Genomic DNA, 21003 nt, shown 5'->3' on the forward strand with positions numbered 1-21003 from the left:
GCTGAAAAAATGATTATTGCGTTTTATCGACATTTCCATTAGCATTTATCAGTCATATTTACTTCAGTTTTCGTTAAAAAGAGAAGAGAAGGAAGAAATCATCATACGAAGAATGTGAAAATGTGCTTTCCTGCTGCCAGTTAACTCAGCTGAAATTCTTTACAAAATCTGTGGCGAGTGGTCTAGCTTAGACAGCGGTCGCGTTTTTAAGGAAGTTCGATTCGGAAAAAAAATTTTCTGCCCGATTAGGAATTAAAAGCAAAATAAAAAAAGACGCGCACATTTTTGTCCCGAAATAAAATTATTTTAGTAAGTGAAAATTATTGGAATTATTGTCAAAAATGGAGGATACGACAAAATCAAATAATGTGGTGAACGGTGATAATTACGAAAACGAAACTTTGCATCCTCTAAATCTACGTAAATCAAAAGCAAATGTGGTACTTGGAGCGCAATGGGGAGATGAGGGTAAAGGAAAAGTTGTAGATATGTTGGCGTCTGAAGCGGACATTGTTTGCAGGTGTCAAGTGAGTAAAGAGTAAAAGAAATGAGAAAATTTTTTTGCATCCCCCAAAAAATTAAACGAACAGAATAGATATTGACAAAAATAATTCTTTTTTATTGCTACAAAAGTCAAGGACGTTCATTAGTTTTTTGCTGTTAGTCTATGTGGTGTCTGTAACCTTTTTGCTGCGTATCTTTACTTCTTGGGTGATGCGTAATTCTGTTTTTCGCTCACGTTCTGTGATTTTTGCGTTGCTCTTTTAGTCAATATTGAACTGATGAGAGCATAAATATTAATCTAAAGTTTTTAATGTTTAATTTATACACAGTATGTGTCAGCGCAAATGATAAGTACTTTCAAATTGATTTTCCGTAACCTATTGGATAACATTTCATAATATTCGCTTTATAGTAACTTTCTTCTTCTGTGTGTATATATATATAAAGACTCTTGCGTAAACTAAGCCTAAATAGTTAAAAGTTTTACATTGTGCACTTAATTTTGTATTTTGATTAAATATCCAATCTTATTTAAACGTGGAGGGCCTATGTAGCGAATATTTTCAGAAGAGGTTGGAGTCTGTTTAATTATAAAAATGCCTTAAGTTTAAAAGTACAATAACTGTCCGTATTATGCTTTTTTTAAAGCGGTTTTGTATTGAGCCTTTATTATCTAAAAAGGTAAAGAGATATAAACCAAAATGATGTATTATTTTATATACATGCAGTAGTTCCCGTTTGCTCTTGAACTTATTCAATATCGTTTATTACAAGTTGTGCCAAATTTTTAACAATAAAAAATCTCATCTCTAAGACGGAACTAAGCTGATCCAAAAAAATTTGAAACCGTCCTAAAATATCGGGAGTTCGCTTTCCGCTAAACAATGCGTTCTAATACATGCAAGAGATGCAACTATTCTCAAATATGCCGTGAAATATTGGCCGATTAATAGTAGGTGACTTTACCAAAATATATTAGGGAAAAAAAGCTCATATAAAGAAAAATTCATCTTTTATTCGTATATTTTTCTGAAATAACTGAAATTCTCAAAATTCCCAAAATATTGCTTTACTTCATTCATAAGTTTTAAGAAAGTATTTAGCAATGATCGAAAAAATTTGTTTTGAAAAACAATTTTTTTTCTATTCTTATATATATATTTTTTTAATTTCATATAATAATAAGAATGAATTTGCTGTATTATCTAATCTGTTTAATTAGTATAGTAATGTGTGTTTTAAAATTTTCACTTGCATTTAACACAAACGCAAATAGTTATATAATTTTTACTTTTATATCAATTGTGGGTGTTCGCACGAACGGTCAGACAAGTATACATAAATTTATAGCAATTCACAACATTCATTGGCAGTATTTTTATACTCACCTATGAAGGAGAAGATTATGCTAGAGGTGTCAGGCCTTTTATAACGTCTGAAAATACGCATCAGAAACAATTTAATTTATATTTAACTGTTCTGCTTTGGATGGTGAAGCGAAATTAAACATCAATGTCTTTGTCAGATATGGTTTAAAAATTCAAATTTGTACATTAATGGCATAAAAGCATCATCGCTGCGCATATAAGCGGCTAACAAGTAAGGACCATCCAAAGATATTTCAGTTTCCGCAACAATTCTCTTGGAGGTTGCCAGTCCCTGTAGTGGTCGGCACGTATTCTTTGTTTCTTCAGCACACTGCATGGTACCGTGTGCGTAGTTAACCCCTCTATATCTCGCTTAGTTATACATTTTGCTTATAACAGAACAAATCGAAGTAAAAGGGAGAAATATCTCTATAAAAGTTTGCTCTTCGGCAATGAAGTCTTTGATACATTCTTAACCCTCGTTCGCAGATAAAATATGAAACTGGGCATATCCCACTCATAAATATCTTTGCAAGCGTTGAGAGAGAGGACATGTTGGAAAATAATTAAAAATGTATAAAAATGGATGATGACAGAATGAAAAATTTTACTTGGTATTAGCCAATCGTTTACTTTAATTACGATCTAAAATTTAAGCAAAAACAGATATAAATTTGACCGACTGATACGGTCACGACCAATAGGAAGAAAGCAAATTAAATTCGGTTTGAGCCGAATTTTTCATATACATTGCTCCCATTCCAAAAACAGCTCGAAGAATATGAAGTTTTCATACCTTATAATAATGAGATACATGACAGATTTTTTCCACTTATTATATACAGGTAATGTGGGAGGGTAAAAAATCCACTTGTTTGCTTTTGAAAAGGGAGGGATTTAAGCTGTAAGGTGGCGATGTCTTTGGAGTGATTTGGTTCATTTTGAAAAGCAATTATAGGAGACAAGTTCTAATGTTTTTGCCAAATTCGGAGCTAAAATCTCAATTTTGGAGACTAAAATAATGTTTATCATATGCAAATAAACCGACATACGGACAAACGTGCCTAAATCGATTCAAAGTATGATACTGATCAAGGCCCACTGAAGCATCCTTCCAGACGTTGCAAACGTTTTAACGAAATGAGTATACCTCAGCCTTCGATGGTCGGCATAAGAAGAGAAATGACTTTTATTTATTTATTTGAGATGATCCAAAGAGATTTTAACTATTTAATAAAAAAAAATTCGTATTTGTTTCACAACGCTACTACACTCTACTGAAAAACGGTAACACATTGTATTTGTTCTTCTGTTTGCGATACCCATTAGCAAACGCATAGAATATACGAATTCTTGTTTAACGCAAAATTTGCTCCCCACGTGGTCTATGTAATGTACTGTACTTATCAGTCGGTCTTTTTTATAGTTTTAATTATCATTTATTAATTACATTTCGAGATAAATTGTTTTATGCAGAATAGGCGGTGTAGCACATGCATAATATATATAGTCTGTGGATATACCTGTTAGCCTAGTAGCATAGGAACTACATTGGGGTTGCATTATTAAGGACTGAGCACAAAATAAATAAGAACATTATACTTGCTCATCGCCAAAACTTTTATACCCGTGGTATATGGGTTGTAATTTACGAGTATCAAGCAAAAAGCGCGAGTAGCAAAGATATTCACAGATTTCATTATAGAGGCATGTGGACGTTGCAGGCGTGTCCATTGACCGGCTTGGGTCATTTTAAAATTCTTTTACAAACTTATACGCGACAAACGGACAAGCTTAGGTGCATTCCGAATTAGAAATTGGCCAAGAATTTATATAATTTATGGGATTTTTGAACCTCGGTCTACCGACTTGGCCCATTTTCAATACCAACCTGCATGTAACAACAGCAAATGTTTCTGCCATATTTAAGGTCGATAGTTTCATTTTTGGAGCCAGAAGAACGTTTGCGATAGGCATTACAGAAACGCACGGACGGACATGCTTAAATGTATTCAGAATTTGATACTGATCAAGAGTAGATATACTTTGCGAGATCTCTGAAATGTGCTTTTGTGCGCTGCAAACGTTTTGACAAAATGAACACGCCCGTTAATGAATATAATAAATATCCTTGACTTAGCAAAAAAATGTTGCCGATAAAAATTGACGAAAATTACACCTTTTTGGAGACAAACTGGCCCTATGGAAAACTGAATACCTCTTTTTATAGGAAAAGTTCCTTTGTCGTAAACTTTTATTTTGAAGCCAATTTTCGGTTCTTCCATAATAAGTACTTTTAAATATCGATTTCTTCTGACTTCTGAAACTTTATCTAGTCGGAGAAAAAGAAAATTTTAAATTACGTTTTAAAGTTGGTTAAATGTCAAACACGACTTAATGAAAATAAAAAGTAAAGTTGCGCCCCTTACAATCTCATTGCTTGTCAATATGTAGCGGTCACGATCTATTAACAATTTTCTCTTTATATGATTTCTGTACTTTTACACTTACCATCGGAGGGTATGTTCATTTTATCAAATTGCTTGCAAAGTTCAGAAGGAAACTTCAGAGACCTCGTAACACATATTCATGTGTTCATCAGTACCAAATACTGAGTTCATCTAGGCATGTCTGTCGCTCCGTCCGTTCGTTCTTGTGACTCTGTGTGCCAAACATTGTTCTGGTCGCAAAAGTTGAGAAAATCTGTCGAGACTATCGAGAGTTTGTTCTTCTTCTTCGAGCGTATAAAATAGATCCGGATAAAGGATAATCGTAAGATGATTAATTTTTATTTATTTTTTTTGTTATTCGTGTTACGCTGCATTGATAGAGGGTGCATATAATATCAGAACTCTTTGGCTTACACTTTCAAGATGTCACCAATACGTGACAGTAGACTTGTTATTATGTTGTTATATTATTATATAATCTAACTGGAACACGATTAAAATTATTCTTTATATTCTCTGTTTAATTCTGGACTTTTTTGTTCTTACATTTGAAAAAATGAAAAGAAAAATAATGTCATTCATTAGCTCATTATTTGTTTACGTCCATCATGCACATATAAATATTGAAATAATGCCAAGAATTTTTTTTTAAATTTTTATTTCTAATTTTCTACACTTTATCATTTCACTTTCGAAACAATATATATTTTAAAAAAAAATGTTTTAAAATGCATATAAATATAATAATGTTTTATATTGTTACAGGGAGGGAATAATGCTGGACATACAGTTGTAGCAAATGGAACAGAATTCGATTTTCATTTATTGCCAAGCGGCATTGTTAATGAACAATGCATATCTGTTATCGGTAAGTAAAGGAAAAAAGTTAAATAAGAAAGCTTTGTATATATATATATATATATATATATATATATATAGCGGAAATTCTTCAAAACATTCATTACCCGATACCTAAGCGACTTAATTATACGAATACAATACAACTACATTAATAATCAATGGATTGTTTAGTTCCGGATTTACGTCAATATTCAATAGATATTCATTTGTATTGCGCTGCTCAATATTTTTGCGAAATTCAAAACGAGATTTACCAAAATAGGTCGGTGACAAAGTCATGTCGAGATTTCTGAAATTTTTTTGGTTCATGGTTGCCCTGCTACCTTGTTTGAATATATAACACACAGGAGGACAAATTTTTGCCATTTTATCTAATAGCAGGCTATACTATCGCGCATTGGTCGGCCTTCAAGCCATACAAGAAAGGCGACAAGTCATTGATAATTAAAACAAGGAATTATGGGATTTTTCTTAACATCTCTAGGATTCGTTCCCGAAATTTCGATATTGACGGCATATCTCATATACACACCGTTGCGCAACTCAAAGGTGACTTAAATCCAATTCCGAACGATTTGTGTAAGAGCCCAAAGCTCTATATTTACGATATAATATGAATTACGAGCAAAAGATTAAACGAAATGTAACAAAATCGAGAGATTAGGGGATCAGTGATTGCACTTTTCACCGCCATCAACTATCGCTATCGAAGAGCATAACTGAGGTAAAACATCTAAAATTTAACACTAGGGAAAGCGCCGACCTTCATTGTTGCAATTCCAGTTCACTAATATCTTTAAGGCTCGCGTAAAGAGAAGTTTTGAGACGTGCGCCGTATAGCCGAGACCATAACCTGTCTATTAGCGTTGTAAAGGTGAATTCGAACATAACCTGTAAAAATCGCTTATTCAGCTTTTCGCTCGAAATTCCCAGAAATTCTATACTGATTCAATAATAATTTTATCACAAAAATGACAAAAGATTACCAATCGAAATGGCACATACTTGGTTTGCGAAAATTTATTTAACGTAAAGCAAAGTCACTATTAGTTGTTAGTTGTGGAGGAGAGAGAGAGAGAGAGTTGATATTAGTTTTTGGTGAAAAAAAACTATGAAATCTTCCTTATGTGATACATTAAAAAAAAGAAAAATTTGTACTTAACTTTTCTTCAATAACTGACAATGGAAGGACAGAAACAAGCTTAACTTAACCTGAACTGAAGAAATACAATCTCGCGCTGTTTAAGACTATATTCATTAAAAATAATTTCTAATGAAAAAGCGATAAAATTAATAAATTTCGCGACATTCATCGTTAATTAATTTAAAACTAAAAAATATGATAATATTAGTTATTATAAAGGAAATACAAAAAATGCTAAATTCAATAAATATTGTTTTTATTGGTGACGTCGACATAAGCGAAAGTTTCGCATGGTATGTGCTTCTGCATTAAGTTACATTATTAACAAATGCATATAAATTTCTTGATATAAAAATATTTAATAAACGCAATAAACCGAATTATATATGAATTATTAATGAGAGCAGACAATTGCTATCAAACATTCTTACATAATAATTTTCTTCATTAAAATATTTATACATTGAAAAAGGAAAATAAATAAATAAAAGTATATTTTATCTCTCACAATTGTACCCTACTTTAGGAGCGCAACAACATATCTTGAACAAATATTCGATTTGAGATATCTTAACTTGTTGTCTAAATATTCCGAACTTTTGCTAGTAATTGGGTAACACGCCTTACTTAGAATAATCTTTAAAAGAAAATATTCTTTATTTTATAAATTTCCCAATCAAAAGTTGCTCTTACAGATAGTCGGCCTTAGTTCGACCAAAGTGAAGAAGCAATTCGAGACCAAGCCTTTGCAGAAATATGTTGTAAGATATAAGAAGTAAAATTTGAGGGATATTGCTTAGTTGACTTCGCTCGATGGACTAATTGCAACACTGTGCTAAGTGATTGAAAGAGAACTGTTTGAATCAATAAGTCAATGCGAATCTAATTTATTATTATTATTATTATTATTATTATTATTATTATTATTAATGTAGCCAGAGAATAAATTCTAAGACTAAAAGTCTTAAAGCACTAACATCTAGGGCTATCGGCTTTTATTAAAAACTCTACCGTACTTGGGATTTGAACCCACGACCACGAATCTAATTTAATGTCATCCCGTTTTGAAGAAACACTTAAGGAATCTTAAGCGGTTTAACTTAATAAAAGTCCGGTCGGAGGCAGAGTGCTAAGCTAAGTAGGTTTTATGTCGTACTCAATACAATATCATTTTTATTTAGCCGACGTAACGAACGACGGATTTAGGGTAATCCGAACAAAAAAAAACATTTGTTTTTTAACTGGGGTGCGGTAAGATTGGTAGGGGTTTACAGGATTAGAACTCGAACAACAACGGACATCGGCGCTAGCTCTAGCGATTATTTTAGTGACTTAGTGAAATCGACATAGTCCCTGGACTCATTTGTGGAGTCAAAACATAAGACAACAATTCCGATTTTATCTCCCCGAACCACTTGAATTTATTTACCTTAGCTTATGCGTTGTGCAAGCCGAACATTTACACAACAACAAATGTTTTTGCGAATTCAAAAAAGTATGAAAAATCGTGCATGTCGAGTATAAATCTTATCTGAGTGAAATTGAATCGTATTGAAATGCAATAAACGCTAAGAGTAGTGGTATTCGGTAAGCGATTAGCACCCACTTTTCCCTGAAATGTCACTAAAATATTAGTTCCTTGCGGGTAACCTGGAAATTGTGAGTTTGACGCAAGGGTTCAAATATCGAAGTTCACACATTTTATAGATCGCAAGTGACAAGTGGCCGACATCACTAATATTACAAGGGGATTACATTAAGATTGGGCAGCTGTATATACCTCTAACAATTGTTTTGGACGTTTTGTTATACCAAAAACAATTCACAATCATTGGCCGAATCTACTCCTCTGATCTCTATCCTTTTGATCTTTTGTTTAACTTAAAGATCGGGAATTTCGAGATGTTAATTAACGGAATTTAGTACATCCGGAAAACCACTATCACAAATAAATTAGCTTAGACAGTTGTCTTCATTGTCTTTTGATATAATCTTTATAGTTATAAGGACAACCGCTATTAAAACTTCCCGGCAAAAATTGCACTTTAACAAGCTGAAAGCATGTGAACAAGCAAGAAAATTATTTTCGGCGATATCCGAAAAATCTTCTGCAGTCATCACCTCTATTTCTTCACGTGCTTCTTCCGTGTAATGAGCAGAAAATCCATTTTTCCCCTTTTGAATAACAGTTCAAGTATTTGGTAAGAAAAACCTTTTCAAGTATCGAGTTGATATCGCACATAACGTTGCAAACGTGCTAACATCAGGCAATAGTGGCCTAGCTCTCGTGCCTGCTTACATATACGATAAGAATAATAAGTTCGTTGGCAGGAAAAAAATTGTGCAAATTTTAAGCAAAGTGACTTTAGTTTGCAATTTTTTAGATATTTTCACATATTTTATTATATAGATATTTCGATTTATTTTATATATATTGAAAATCGATTGGATCATACCCCGTTACAAGCGACGAATTGTTTCTATTTTCAGAATAAAACTGAAAGTTTATAAGTATTTAGCAAAAAGGAGAGGGAAGTTATTTAGGGGAGAACGTTTACGACAGTTTCTACACAGTTGCGCAGATGAACGGACCGACGTACGTTCCAAATTTGGAACTGGAATTTATATACTTTGTGGGGTTTTTGAAGCTTGCTTTTGGGCGTTATAGAACTACAGTAAAAGTCCCTTATTCGCGGATGAAAAAATGCGACTAATTCCCATAGTCGCGGCTATAAATTTCTTTATCCGCGGTTTTTGAGAATGTAAACAAAGAGAACGAAAGCAACCTTATTACTCAATGAATATCCCAAATCTAGGTCATATCAGCTAAGTAATTTTTCCAAATAACAAATTGCCTAAAGAGGGAAAAACTAAATGCACATTCATTCGCATTCAATTAAATTGATTTTTTTTTATTTTGTCGTCTAGGAACGTATTCCCTATAATCCCAGATAAAATACAATTCCGTTTTCACGGTCTCTGTATTCGTGGCATTTTTGTGGAACGTATCCCCCGCGAATAAGGAACTTTTACTATATTTAAAAAAAAATGCAATTTTGATCCACTATAATATTGGGTAGGTCTTGTCAATTGCAGTCACGTTCAAATTTTTCCAAATTTATCTGCTATAGTTTATGCTATAGTAATGAGCAAAAAAGCAGTTTTTTATTCATGTTGAAAAATAGACGTGTCTTCGCTTTACGTAGTTTTGTGTGGTTCGACCAATTTGGCCCATTTTCAATACCAACCAGGGTGTGAAAACTTCCATTGTTTTTGACATATTCGGACTTGATAGCATAAATTTTGCGGCGAGTAGAATATTTACAACGAGCATTGTACAAACCGACAGGCGGACATGCTTGATTCAATTTAGAATTGGATGCAGGTCAAGAATATATGTAATTTGTGAGGTCTCTGAAGCTTCCATCGGGACATTGCAAGTATTTTGACAAGATGAGCATACCATTATCTTTCGGTGATGGGTAATAAATATCCTCGACTTACAAAGACAGCTTTGTCCATAAAAGTTACATATATTAAGCGTAGGAAATTTGGATCCCCCGAATTATATAACGGCTCTCGTGAGAAGCGAGCCATGAAAGGTTTAAGAGATCTAATTTTTAATTCTCTATGATGAAAATAGGTGAACTATAATAATTGGACCAGGTCTGTTCACATGTTGGATCCCATCCCAAGTCATGTATGCTCCCATTGAAAGTATGCTTTGGAATATGTTGTCACGAAAATTGACGAACGTTGGTAGCTGAACGAAATAGTGTAGAGTATTTACACTATGACTATTGACCGACCGTGATATTTTAAATTATTTTGAAATAAATTTAACTTTCTTATCATGTTCACTGGTTTTTAAAATCGCTTTTAGCATTTTTTAGGATATGTGGTAAGAAGAAGCGAGCGTTCTTACGTTACTTTAGTTTCTTCTCGGAGCTTGTCCAAAATTTTTATTTTCTTTAACAAAAGAATCAGAAACGAAGGGATTTGTTTTCTTTGTGATCTTAATTGTAAAAATAGGGAGAATACTCTGTTTTACACCTTTCAAGGCAATAACACATTTATTGCTTTTAATTATTTTTAACACACGTTCCGTCATCTTCTGAGGTTTTAATTCTTCATGTCCGTAAACACACCTACTCCTACATATGAACATATTTACATATGTCTACATATTGTTGATATGTATTGATGATATTGTTAATTAACTTTTGGCTAAAATAGAAAAAAAAAAACTAAACTAAAACAAATTTCATTCGTGTGTGAATAAAATGTTTAGCACGTTCAATGATAAATTTTTCAGTATTTCGTTCCTTAAGCATGTGATTTTTGTTAGATCAGAAAAGTACAGTAAATTTTTTAAGAAAAGAAAAAGAACAACAAATTAATTTCTTTCAAACTGAAACTCATACTATATATATATAGCTACTATGGGTTCATTCGTGAAGAAGGCAAATGTCGTCGAAAGTAACGTGCTCTGTAAGCGAGAATTTCTTATTTCACAATTGCAAGACGATGTATTTTCATGTTGTCTCCGGATAGGTGGATGTAACCAGAATATATAACATATTCAAAGCATAATGTAAACTTAAGTACACAAAGCGAGAGATTGGCATAACATACCGGAAGCGCACACATAAGATGATCGACGATTATTCATATGAAAATTCAAAAATCAATATCTGTTGTTGGCACAGCAAGTTATAAAGGTCAAGACAAAAAAAGGTGGGTTTAGTTTGTAATTTTTGATTATTGAGGAAGCCCACGCCTATTGTCAGCATGCTTGAAATAAACATCTCAAACTTCAAGCTATTCAACTTCGTTTTGGTTAGTAGCGAGCTTTATCAGCAGACATTTTAAATTCATTCGCTGACTGAGGAGAGTACACATGCAAGATGAATATAAATTCTCAGGCCCTGTTTGTAAAAAGATTACACGAATTTCAGAATTTCGTGTATCGCGGAATCTATCTATATACATGTTCATGGGGTGTGTTTAGAAAAAAGATGACTTTTTCAAATTCCGTGAGGTACAAATTTTCGACCTTTTTTTTTTGGTTATGTTGATATACATGCCCCCCAACGTATATTGACATTATTAGTCATTTTGCATTTTTAATTGGTTTTGGATAGATATAAAGGGTAGATAGGGTGTTTTGGCGTCTGCTGGAAGAGTGTTTATCGTTTAATTGGTTCACTTTTCGAACTTGGCGAGCGGGAACGTAAATTTCTAGCCTAATTTGACACAACTGTGGAAGCTGAAAGAATCGGTGGACAGAGGTGCAATGTACGATAATGACAAGTATGTATATATATGTACTGACCGTCTCTCGGTGTTAACATCCAGAAAACAAGAAAACCATTGACCAAAGACTTGAAGTGGCGAAAAAAACAGTACAATCGTGTTTTGCATAGGTAGACATGCGTTAAGCTAAGTTGTTTTTTTCCTCTTTTGTGTTATTATTCACGCTTATCAAAAAAAATATATAAAATAATGTCGGATATGTTTGTACTCGTAGGAAACATAATATCTAGCGAGCATTTTATATAATTCCTGCAACGGGCACGAAAATCGAACTAATTTCACTTACATAGGAAGCGTTTAAAAAAAATTCTCCGTTGATTTTAATTAGAAAATAGAAAAAATCGCATTGATTTTTTGTTTGAGGTGAATGTCAAGAGGAAAAGGGAATAAAAAAAAGTGGTGTTTTTGGTTTTTTATTTTTTTTTTATTTGTCGTTTTGGCAAGAAAATAATTCTAATTTTTTCTTAGTAAAAACGCTCTACGATATAATTTCATGGGTTTTGCTAAGAAATTTCATTATAAACAAAAAAAAAAAAAAAAGAGTATAATAGTAATAAATAAATAAATAAATAAAAAAAATAATAATAAATCATATTTATTTAAGATGAATTTTGTTTTATTTACAGTGGCATGCATTAACCCATTAAATAAAGAAATGAGTATAAATATTTATTTTTTATCGCGTTTGTACGTCTCGTGATATAAATAAATTAATAACAAACAAATTACAAAACCCGTCCCTTAATACAAAGTACAGTTAATAAGTTTGACATAATCATAAATAAATGGGTTTTTTATTGTTTACTTAAACAATGTACAGGGGAATTCAATACGAAGATACACTTTCCGAAAGAAATTACATCTACACTATAATCACTTAGATTATAACAACGCATATTGCTTGTTTATCTGTCATAAAAGTGAAGACCACCGACCTTCACGTGCAATTACACGTAGATTCTTATAGGGACGTACAAGGAACCTTCGCATGACACGGCTTTTTACGGGAAATTACACACAGACGGCAGTGTATTCCATTGTAATAGAATTTCGATTTCAAGTATAGTATAGGCTTGAGATATAGGGAGACGTTTAAAAGGAATGTATGGCGACCCATAACGGTGCAGTGAGAGTCTAAAGGCAGCCTTAGCTTGTTCTTAAGCAAATCCTTGCTAAAATTTGTCATGAAGTAAATTTACGTATATAAATAAATTTCTACCGCTAAATTCGGTTGCCTAAAAAAGCTGGGAAGCTTTAACGCACCCCGCGCAGTATTGTTCAGAACTGGCCCCTTCTGATTACGACTTGTCTGTCAACTGATCTCTCTGTCTCTTCTAATAGCCTTCGCTAGCTATGCTACCGAGCATCCGTTGTCAATGTCTTATATCATAATTTTGTTTGACATCCCTGTGTGGAAATATGCAAATCTTGCCGAAGTACGTGTGCAGGAATCAGTCTTTTATTGTTTTCACAATCCTTTTTTTTTTTTACTATGAAAATGAATAATGTGCCACTTATGTAGGTAATAAAAAATTTCATTACTTCATAAAACCTGTTCATCTTTTTTGCCAATCGGTATTATCTATTACGTAAAACTATCATTTATTCTTATACCCATCAAAGTAACAAATTTTAAATGAACCTGTGCGTGTCCGTACGTCCATCTGCTTGCGATCGCCCATTGTAAACGCCCTCCCGGTTGAAAAACTTAAGTTATTGTCAAAGCAGTCAGCCTTGTATTGGAGATGAGTCAAAGTTCAGAGTACACATACGACAAAGCCATAAAATGCAACAGATCCAACAATAAAAACTTTAGCGTACATTCTCTGGGTTATCCTAGGACTTCTATACAAAAAGGGAAACAAATCGAACCCGACTGTCATCCAATATTATAGAGTATTAAAATTTAATTTCTTTTGATTTTTCCGATACCCGCAGCTTTTTTACACAATGTTGAACATTTTTCGTTTCGCAGATGTTCGTTTATTATAGATGTTTTTCTGAAAAAGCTGCATACTTTAGGGCAATGAAAAGGACTGCATGAGAAACACTTGTGCTTTACTACAGGTTACTTTAAACAAAAAGGGTACAAATGCATTTTCCTAAAAACTTTATTTCCGCGTTATATGAACGACTAGCTGTGTTTGCCGTTACTCGTATATTGACATATTTTAAATTACATTGTGATGAAATACTAACAATTTATAACTTCTTCATGCACTTAATTTTTTACGATTATTAGATAAGCTAATCTTGCAAAACTAAGATCAAAGGGAAAATATATAAAGTTTATATATGTGTTGGTAACACACATGGAAATGTTCATAGGAAAATTTGTGAATACTATATATGCAGTCCTAATGTGTCTTTTTAAACCCATCACCGAAGCATGATGGGTTTGTCAAAACATCTGCAACGACCTGAAGGAGGCGTCAGAGGCCCCAAAAATAATGTACATTCTTGATCAGCATCAAATTCTAAATCGATTTAAGCATGTCCCTGTTGTAAACACCTTCCTAGCCGCAAAACGAAGCTATCGCTTTCAAATATGAAAGCCGACAAACTATATAAATTATGTCATGTCTGTCCGCGCAAACGTAACTACGTTAGCGAAAATAAAGTTATCGTCTACAAAGTCGCAAACGAATTTCGAAGTGACTTACACTTTACCAGAGACATTACTTTGCAAATAGAAAAAAACAGAAGCGCGCTCACTTCATATTATAGAGCATGTCCTTTTTAGGATAACTGTGATGGGTATACAAGATTCGCTGATAGCCGAATATATGATTTTCTGCTGTGTTTTTTTATTATGACTGTTTGTTCGTTGAAATTTTAAAATCATTTCGTTGGGCTTGATTTCAACGTTTTTGTTGTTTTTCTCTCTTTGAAATTTTTCCAAAAATCAATTAAATCTATCTATAGGTGGATTTGAAATAAACAGAAATCGATTATATTTACGTAATAATTATTTTATTACGTTTTTTTATATATCTTGTTGTGAAAACGTTTCATCTGACGAATACATTATGTTGAATGCGCTTATCAATGTTATGTTTTGTTTACATCATATTTTAACAAAGGCTTACTATGTGAGCATTACAGTTTTGTTGCAATTATTAAATATTTGTCTTTCGCTAACACCATATGAAGCTATCATCATATCATCTATAATAGATGAATTTTAAATATTGTTTCATAAAAAAAAAAAAAAAAAACAAAAAAACAAAAACTAAATGACTCGTTATCAAGTGGTTCGTTCTCAGCCGAGATTTCTTTCTTTCTTGCATTTATTTGTTTATTTTTCTTTTTTCCTGCGCCTAGCGAGCGATAGCACTTTCAAGTACGGATTCTTCTTAGGAAACATGAGATAATTGAAAAAATGCATTATTAAAGAGTAAATAAATGCAATAAAGACTTCTAATAACAATAAAAGCTAAAAGTGTTTGTCGAATGTTTATGTTTATTTACAATAAAAAGATTTTCAATGCGATGCTTGGATATATTTGCAGATTTTTGCATCGGTAGCCACCCACAAAGCACAAATTGCCTTTTCTTAACAATTAAATATGAGAAGCATTCATTTCTTTACATATAATCAAATTATTACTAAGAAAAATAAATAATAAGCAACAAAGCAGTAAAGAAAACAAAACAGTGTTTGCAAAAACCACAGCCAAGTAACTTGTGCGGTTTACAAATTATTTTGCAAAGTCTTCAACTTTTATCAGGAACACAAATGTTGCTCTTATGTTTCTTCGAAGATATCCTGCAAAAACAAATATGAGCAACATGGCGATTCACGGTGCACTCACTATTAAATGCTCTGCAACACTTCGCTGAATGCAATTACGGGAAGTGGTCGACGTAACATTCGTCGTCTTTAAAACAAAACACAACAGTATACCAAATTTCATAAAAAAAATCTAGAAATATGCGAGGCTGGGAGCAAGTAATCGAGACAGACAGACGGACGGACAAGCTTAGATTGATCGGTATAATAAAATGTGCGACTATACCAACTCCTTCTGGAGACTTCCGCAAGAACTTATTATACTCCTGTGGCGACAAGTGCCAAGCAAAAAAGCTTATTAATATTTTTGGAATTTTTTACAAGCTTTTAGAAGAAAAACTGCCAGATATATACGGTGGTTTAAACAGAGATTGCACACTTACTCTTCATAGACCGGGTTTCAAAAGCTTAGGAAGCTTTTAAGTACATAGTGTTAAGTGTACAATTCGTAAAAATCCCGCAGTCTCCTGAAATAGAGCAGAAAGGGTTCACACTTTGATAACAGTCAATAGATGGACATCCGATTAGATCTTGCCTTAAAGAAGAATTTTGATTTTAACTTCTATTTACCGCTTGCTTAACCCATTGATAGTTTAGGAACAAGTCAAAATATTATTTCTTTGTTGCTCCTTTCTTAATGCGATTGCGCAGCTATGTTCGTCCTAAAAATTATATTTTTACTATTCATGAGAACCCCTATACGTTAAAGCCACCAAAACGTGAACCTGTCCGGTCCAAATTTGATAAAATTAAGTTTTATCTCAAAAGCCTTTTTATAAAATAGAACAAAGTAGACCTTGTTACCATCTAATTGCTTATTACATATGGTAACGGCTTCAATAAACAGCCCCCCCGCTCAAGCTCAACAATGAAAACACTTCTCTGGAGCAATTTTCACCATAAATAAATGATGTAGAGTATAAAAGTGCTAAAAATTAGACTTGACTGTCAAACGCAGGCTTGTAATTTGTCAGAAGGTGTATGTGCGAGGGGTCAAAAAAAAAAATGATCCTATCACGTACTATTCCGCCACACTCATTTAACATGCGAAAATACTACTTTTCTTTCAATCAATTTTCCCCAAGAACTATTAAAAATCGCAATCCATGCTCCTATCGAACAGACTCTTCATAAAGATCGATTCGCGAACCACCAAATCCCTCTTGTATTTCGTTCAGCAAATTTGATGAAGGTGGCCTAAAGATTTGCAGCCTATAAATCGAACACAAACATATATTGCCAAATGTAAGATGGGAACACAGATTTTAACTGATTTGCACAATTATTGTAAGCCGATTGGTATAACGAAGAGTGGATGAATATCAAACTCTTCATGCCATCGAACATAATAACATTATGCAGGTGCCATATCTTCGCCGTATGCTAAATTGTTTGTCTAAATGATTACCTCTAGCAATAAAGGAAACACTTTATAACTCCATAGAGTTTATACTCCATTACCATGGTATTCTTGCCACGTGCAAGAGATAGTAAGGAAACATTTGGTTCCTCACATCTTACTTAAATACTTCATGTGACGGTACATCATATATTTCGTAAGGCTACAGCTAATCGACGAAGACCGACGATTAAACAAAACACGAATTCCCATTAACTTCCAATCTAGTTTTTATCAAAATTCATGTTCAAAGCTATTGCTTGATCGAAAGCTTTAGTGGTGCATACTCACGTTAACTAAGTTCTTGTCAAAACGATAAGAGAACTCAACTGTTAAACTGTTATAAAACTGATCGCAGGGTTGCGTTTTTCCCCAAAATCAGCCAAAGACTATATCTAAAGCTCTTCTATTTATCATACCTTTCTCTCACATCTGTACGATCAACTGTCCAACTAAATTATTCTTTAAGCTTCAGTCAGCCGCACTTATGAAACACGCAATGCCACTCCATTGCTCATAACGCTTGCGTTACTTAGAGCGCAGCTAAATTCCAGCACTTAATTATTTATATCGCTCTCTTAGTTGTACAAGTAACTATACGCGGGCAGGATGATCAAAAGTACGTAACAACGTCGTAGCGGGCCAGCGCAACGAACACATGAGCGCAACAGCCAAACGCGGAAGATTGAATGAAGAACTAAAATTCCAGTGCATGCATATCGCCCTCAGAAAAATAATTCCTGTCTCGTACGAGCTGCCCCAAATAGCCCATGGTATATAAAAAGCTTATGCACAATATAAGTAACTCTGGAGAAGTAATTAGACTATGTAAGACTCTGGAGAAGTAATTAGCCCATGTTGGTGTTTTTCTTCCCTCTTAACGAAGTAAGCCTTTTGTAAAGGCGTAAGCTAGTGATTGGAAGCATCAGCATCGTAAGATGTGTAATTGTGGCAGCTCTGTTGTCTGGCAGCAAAAAATGCCCATTTAAATAAAATTTTTGAAACACACCGCTGAACAAGCCTCAGCGAAACACCAGCCGTAGACGATTGATTGATTGATAGAACGCAAGTGGCTTTTCATTCTTCCATTCTTTGTTCCTTTGTAAAGGGTGATAAACGCCGAAATGATTAATATCTCCTTATATATTGAATCAAATTGTTGAGTCTGATGAACCTGAAATGCTTTTTTTTAGCTTTAAAGGCAGTCGGGCAGAGGTACAGTGGCGTTGCAGAAAAAATTGCGCGAACAGTATGAATGCAAAAAAACCCAAAAGGCACATAGCTTTGCGCAAAGAACATATAATAATCCTTTTTAACAGCTTGGTTCATCGCAATGTATGTGTATTCATTGCGTCAGGTTTGTCGAAGAAAATGCATTTTTACTACGTCTTAGTTTTTATCATTCTTTAGCGGAAGCATTATTTGAAACTATCTGCCGCTTATAAAACAGTCTCAGTTAAAAAGCATTTGTCAGTTCGTTTGTTTTTTTAATTTCTGTTCCACTTTTACTTTTTCAGGCAATGGAGTCGTTATACACCTTCCGTCACTTTTCGAAGAGCTTTTAAAGAACCAAGCTAAAGGTTTGCAAAAGATCGAACATCGTTTAGTGATTTCTGATCGAGCACATCTGGTGTTTGATTTTCATCAAGCTGTCGATGGCATGCAGGAAGCCGAGAAAGGCGGAAAATCTTTGGGTACGACCAAAAAAGGTATCGGTCCAGCGTATGCCAGTAAAGCAACGCGTAATGGTATACGTGTGGCTGAGCTATTGGGTGATTTCAATCTTTTCAGTGAAAAGTTAGAAATTTTTGGTTATTTTTGCTTTGCCATGTAATTAGAATACTTTTAATAGATTCAAATCAATTGTGTCCACACATCAGCGTTTGTTTCCGTCTATAAACGTTGACGTTGAAGCGGAATTGCAACGCTATAAGGAATATGCGGAACAGGTGCGCCCTTACGTTAAGAATACTATGTGGTTTTTGAACACCGCCTTGGAGAACGATCAAACTGTTCTGGTAGAAGGGGCCAACGCAGCCATGTTAGATATTGATTTCGGAACATACCCCTATGTAACCAGCAGCAATTGCTGTATTGGCGGTGTTTCGACCGGGTTAGGTTTCTCTCCGCATAAAATCGGTGAAATAATTGGAGTTGTTAAGGCCTATACAACACGTGTGGGCGATGGTCCTTTTCCTACCGAGCAACTCAATGTAAGCTGAAAGCAAAGCTGAAACTTATTTAGATCCAAATAATTTTTGTTTTCTTTTTATATTTAAATATAGGAAATCGGAGAATTGTTGCAAACTCGAGGCTTTGAAATAGGGGTTACTACGAAAAGAAAACGTCGTTGCGGTTGGCTAGATGTTCCTCTACTGCAGTACAGTTCCATGGTGAACGGTTACACTAAAATCTGTCTTACCAAATTGGACATTTTAGATACTTTAGCCGAAATTAAAGTAGCCATAGCGTAAGTTGATCATATGATCAGTTCATATACATATACACATTTTTTTTATGCAATAATATATGTTTTTATGTGCTTAGTTATAAACGATCTAATGGTGAGGTATTGGAACCGGGAGATTATCCTAGTACTATCGCGGAATTAGCTAATATCGAAGTTGAGTATGCAACTCTGCCCGGTTGGCGAACCTGCACGGAAAATATACGCAACTTTAAAGAGTTGCCCGAAAATGCACAAAATTATGTACGCTTCATAGAGACTCACCTTTGCAAACCATCCAAATCCAAACCCAAACCAGCACTCGTACCGATACGATGGGTAGGCGTAGGCAAGGGCCGTGAATCGATTATCTTTGTACCTGAGCGCTAACAGGGTTAACTTAGTCCCTATGCCTCACCATTTTAATCTATAGCAAGCAATCGCTTAGCATCTACTATACTATAATGATCTATTTTTTGTCTTTTTTTTTATACATATATACAAGCATGATCGAGAACATTTTTCGTAATTTTTTTATTTTTGATTGTGAAAGTACATTTTTTTTTTAGAAATCTTTTTAAATCTTTTAATTAAGCTTAACGTGTTTTAAAGTCTTTTTTTTTTTGTTTTAGTGGAAATAATCATAATGCCGACTTAATAATAAAACGTCTATGAATTTTGATAACATATATATTTGTACGTATATACGTGTACGTGTCTGCGTTTTCGATTCTATGTATATTGTATTAATTAATAAGTTTTTTTTGTGGTAATTGAGAAAAGTGTGCGTTTTACTTAAGTCTTAATAGAAAGTTTAAAATGAATATATTGTCATTTAAGGCCTTATGGAATTTAGCAAAGGCAATAACTATAATAAATTTTAATTATTAAAAAAAAAAAAAAAACCGAAAAAAATGCAATAAAAATGTAATTATAAATTAAAAGACGAATTTATGCTTCATCAAACAAAAGTCATGTGCCCTGCATCTGCCAAATGCAAAGCTGTTATGCCGTTTTAAAGGTTGTAAGGAAGAGTTTTGCTCGCTTACTAATAACAAACCTGTCCGCATAATTGTCCATCCATAGTCCGAAACATCCCTCACCTGTGACCAAATAAATTATAAAAGCAGTTGGCCGGTCTGTCCGATTCGTCCGTTAAGTTCCGCGAGAAAGTACATGTACCTCTCTGTCGACCATTTCCTTAGCGTAAGTGTGTTATAAACATATGTAAAAATACCTTCTCCTTATAATTATTTTTCAAATCTTTAAGCAACATGCCTACTATTAGATAAGACATTGTAGACATATACATGATGATCACATATCATTGTATATGAAACATTGTATATACTCTTGCTGCTATATATTCGAACTTACCCTTATTTCTGAGCCATTAATCAATTTTTAAAGAAATGTATTCATCGACCTATATATAATTGTTTAGAAATGCTATCGTTCCGACACATCTCGTGATATGAAGGAAACTACGTTATAGCGACGACATATCGCTTGCTAAATATTGCTGAGTATTTATTTCTTTACTTGTTAATTGTCACGTATACAGTCAATGCGAGTCATTTTGTTTCGCAGCCGTCAACAAACGCGTCCGGATTGAAAGAAGAAATCAATCGCACTTACATATTTCTTGGTTTAGCTGATTTTTGTTGGACTCGAAAAAAAACATTGGCGAAGAAATTTTGGCAACGTCGTTGCAATTCGTTCA

The 21003-nt window shown here is 33.7% G+C and overlaps 1 protein-coding gene across 1 annotated transcript; it reads left to right on the forward strand.

Annotated features, from left to right (window-relative positions):
• Nucleotides 1–142: 142 nt before the first annotated feature.
• LOC119640714 (adenylosuccinate synthetase) lies at nucleotides 143–19813 on the forward strand. Its single transcript, XM_038038912.1, has 6 exons — nucleotides 143–527; nucleotides 5087–5189; nucleotides 18352–18631; nucleotides 18687–19047; nucleotides 19120–19304; nucleotides 19382–19813. Exons 1-6 carry the CDS (start codon nucleotides 342–344, stop codon nucleotides 19668–19670), a joined length of 1404 nt encoding a protein of 467 aa, XP_037894840.1. The 5' UTR covers nucleotides 143–341; the 3' UTR covers nucleotides 19671–19813.
• Nucleotides 19814–21003: the final 1190 nt, after the last annotated feature.

Source organism: Glossina fuscipes, unplaced genomic scaffold (assembly GCF_014805625.2).
Source record: "Glossina fuscipes isolate IAEA_lab_2018 unplaced genomic scaffold, Yale_Gfus_2 127, whole genome shotgun sequence".
NCBI classification, from domain to species: Eukaryota; Metazoa; Arthropoda; class Insecta; order Diptera; family Glossinidae; genus Glossina; species Glossina fuscipes.

What these genes read in the sequence shown, in the direction of transcription:
- LOC119640714 (XM_038038912.1), top strand. Translation starts at nt 342, where the DNA reads ATGGAGGATACGACAAAATCAAATAATGTGGTGAACGGTGATAATTAC. An exon ending in TTCAATCTTTTCAGTGAAAA is followed by an intron (nt 18,632 to 18,686) that starts GTTAGAAATTTT and finishes TACTTTTAATAG; the next exon opens with ATTCAAATCAATTGTGTCCA. An exon ending in TTCCTACCGAGCAACTCAAT is followed by an intron (nt 19,048 to 19,119) that starts GTAAGCTGAAAG and finishes ATTTAAATATAG; the next exon opens with GAAATCGGAGAATTGTTGCA.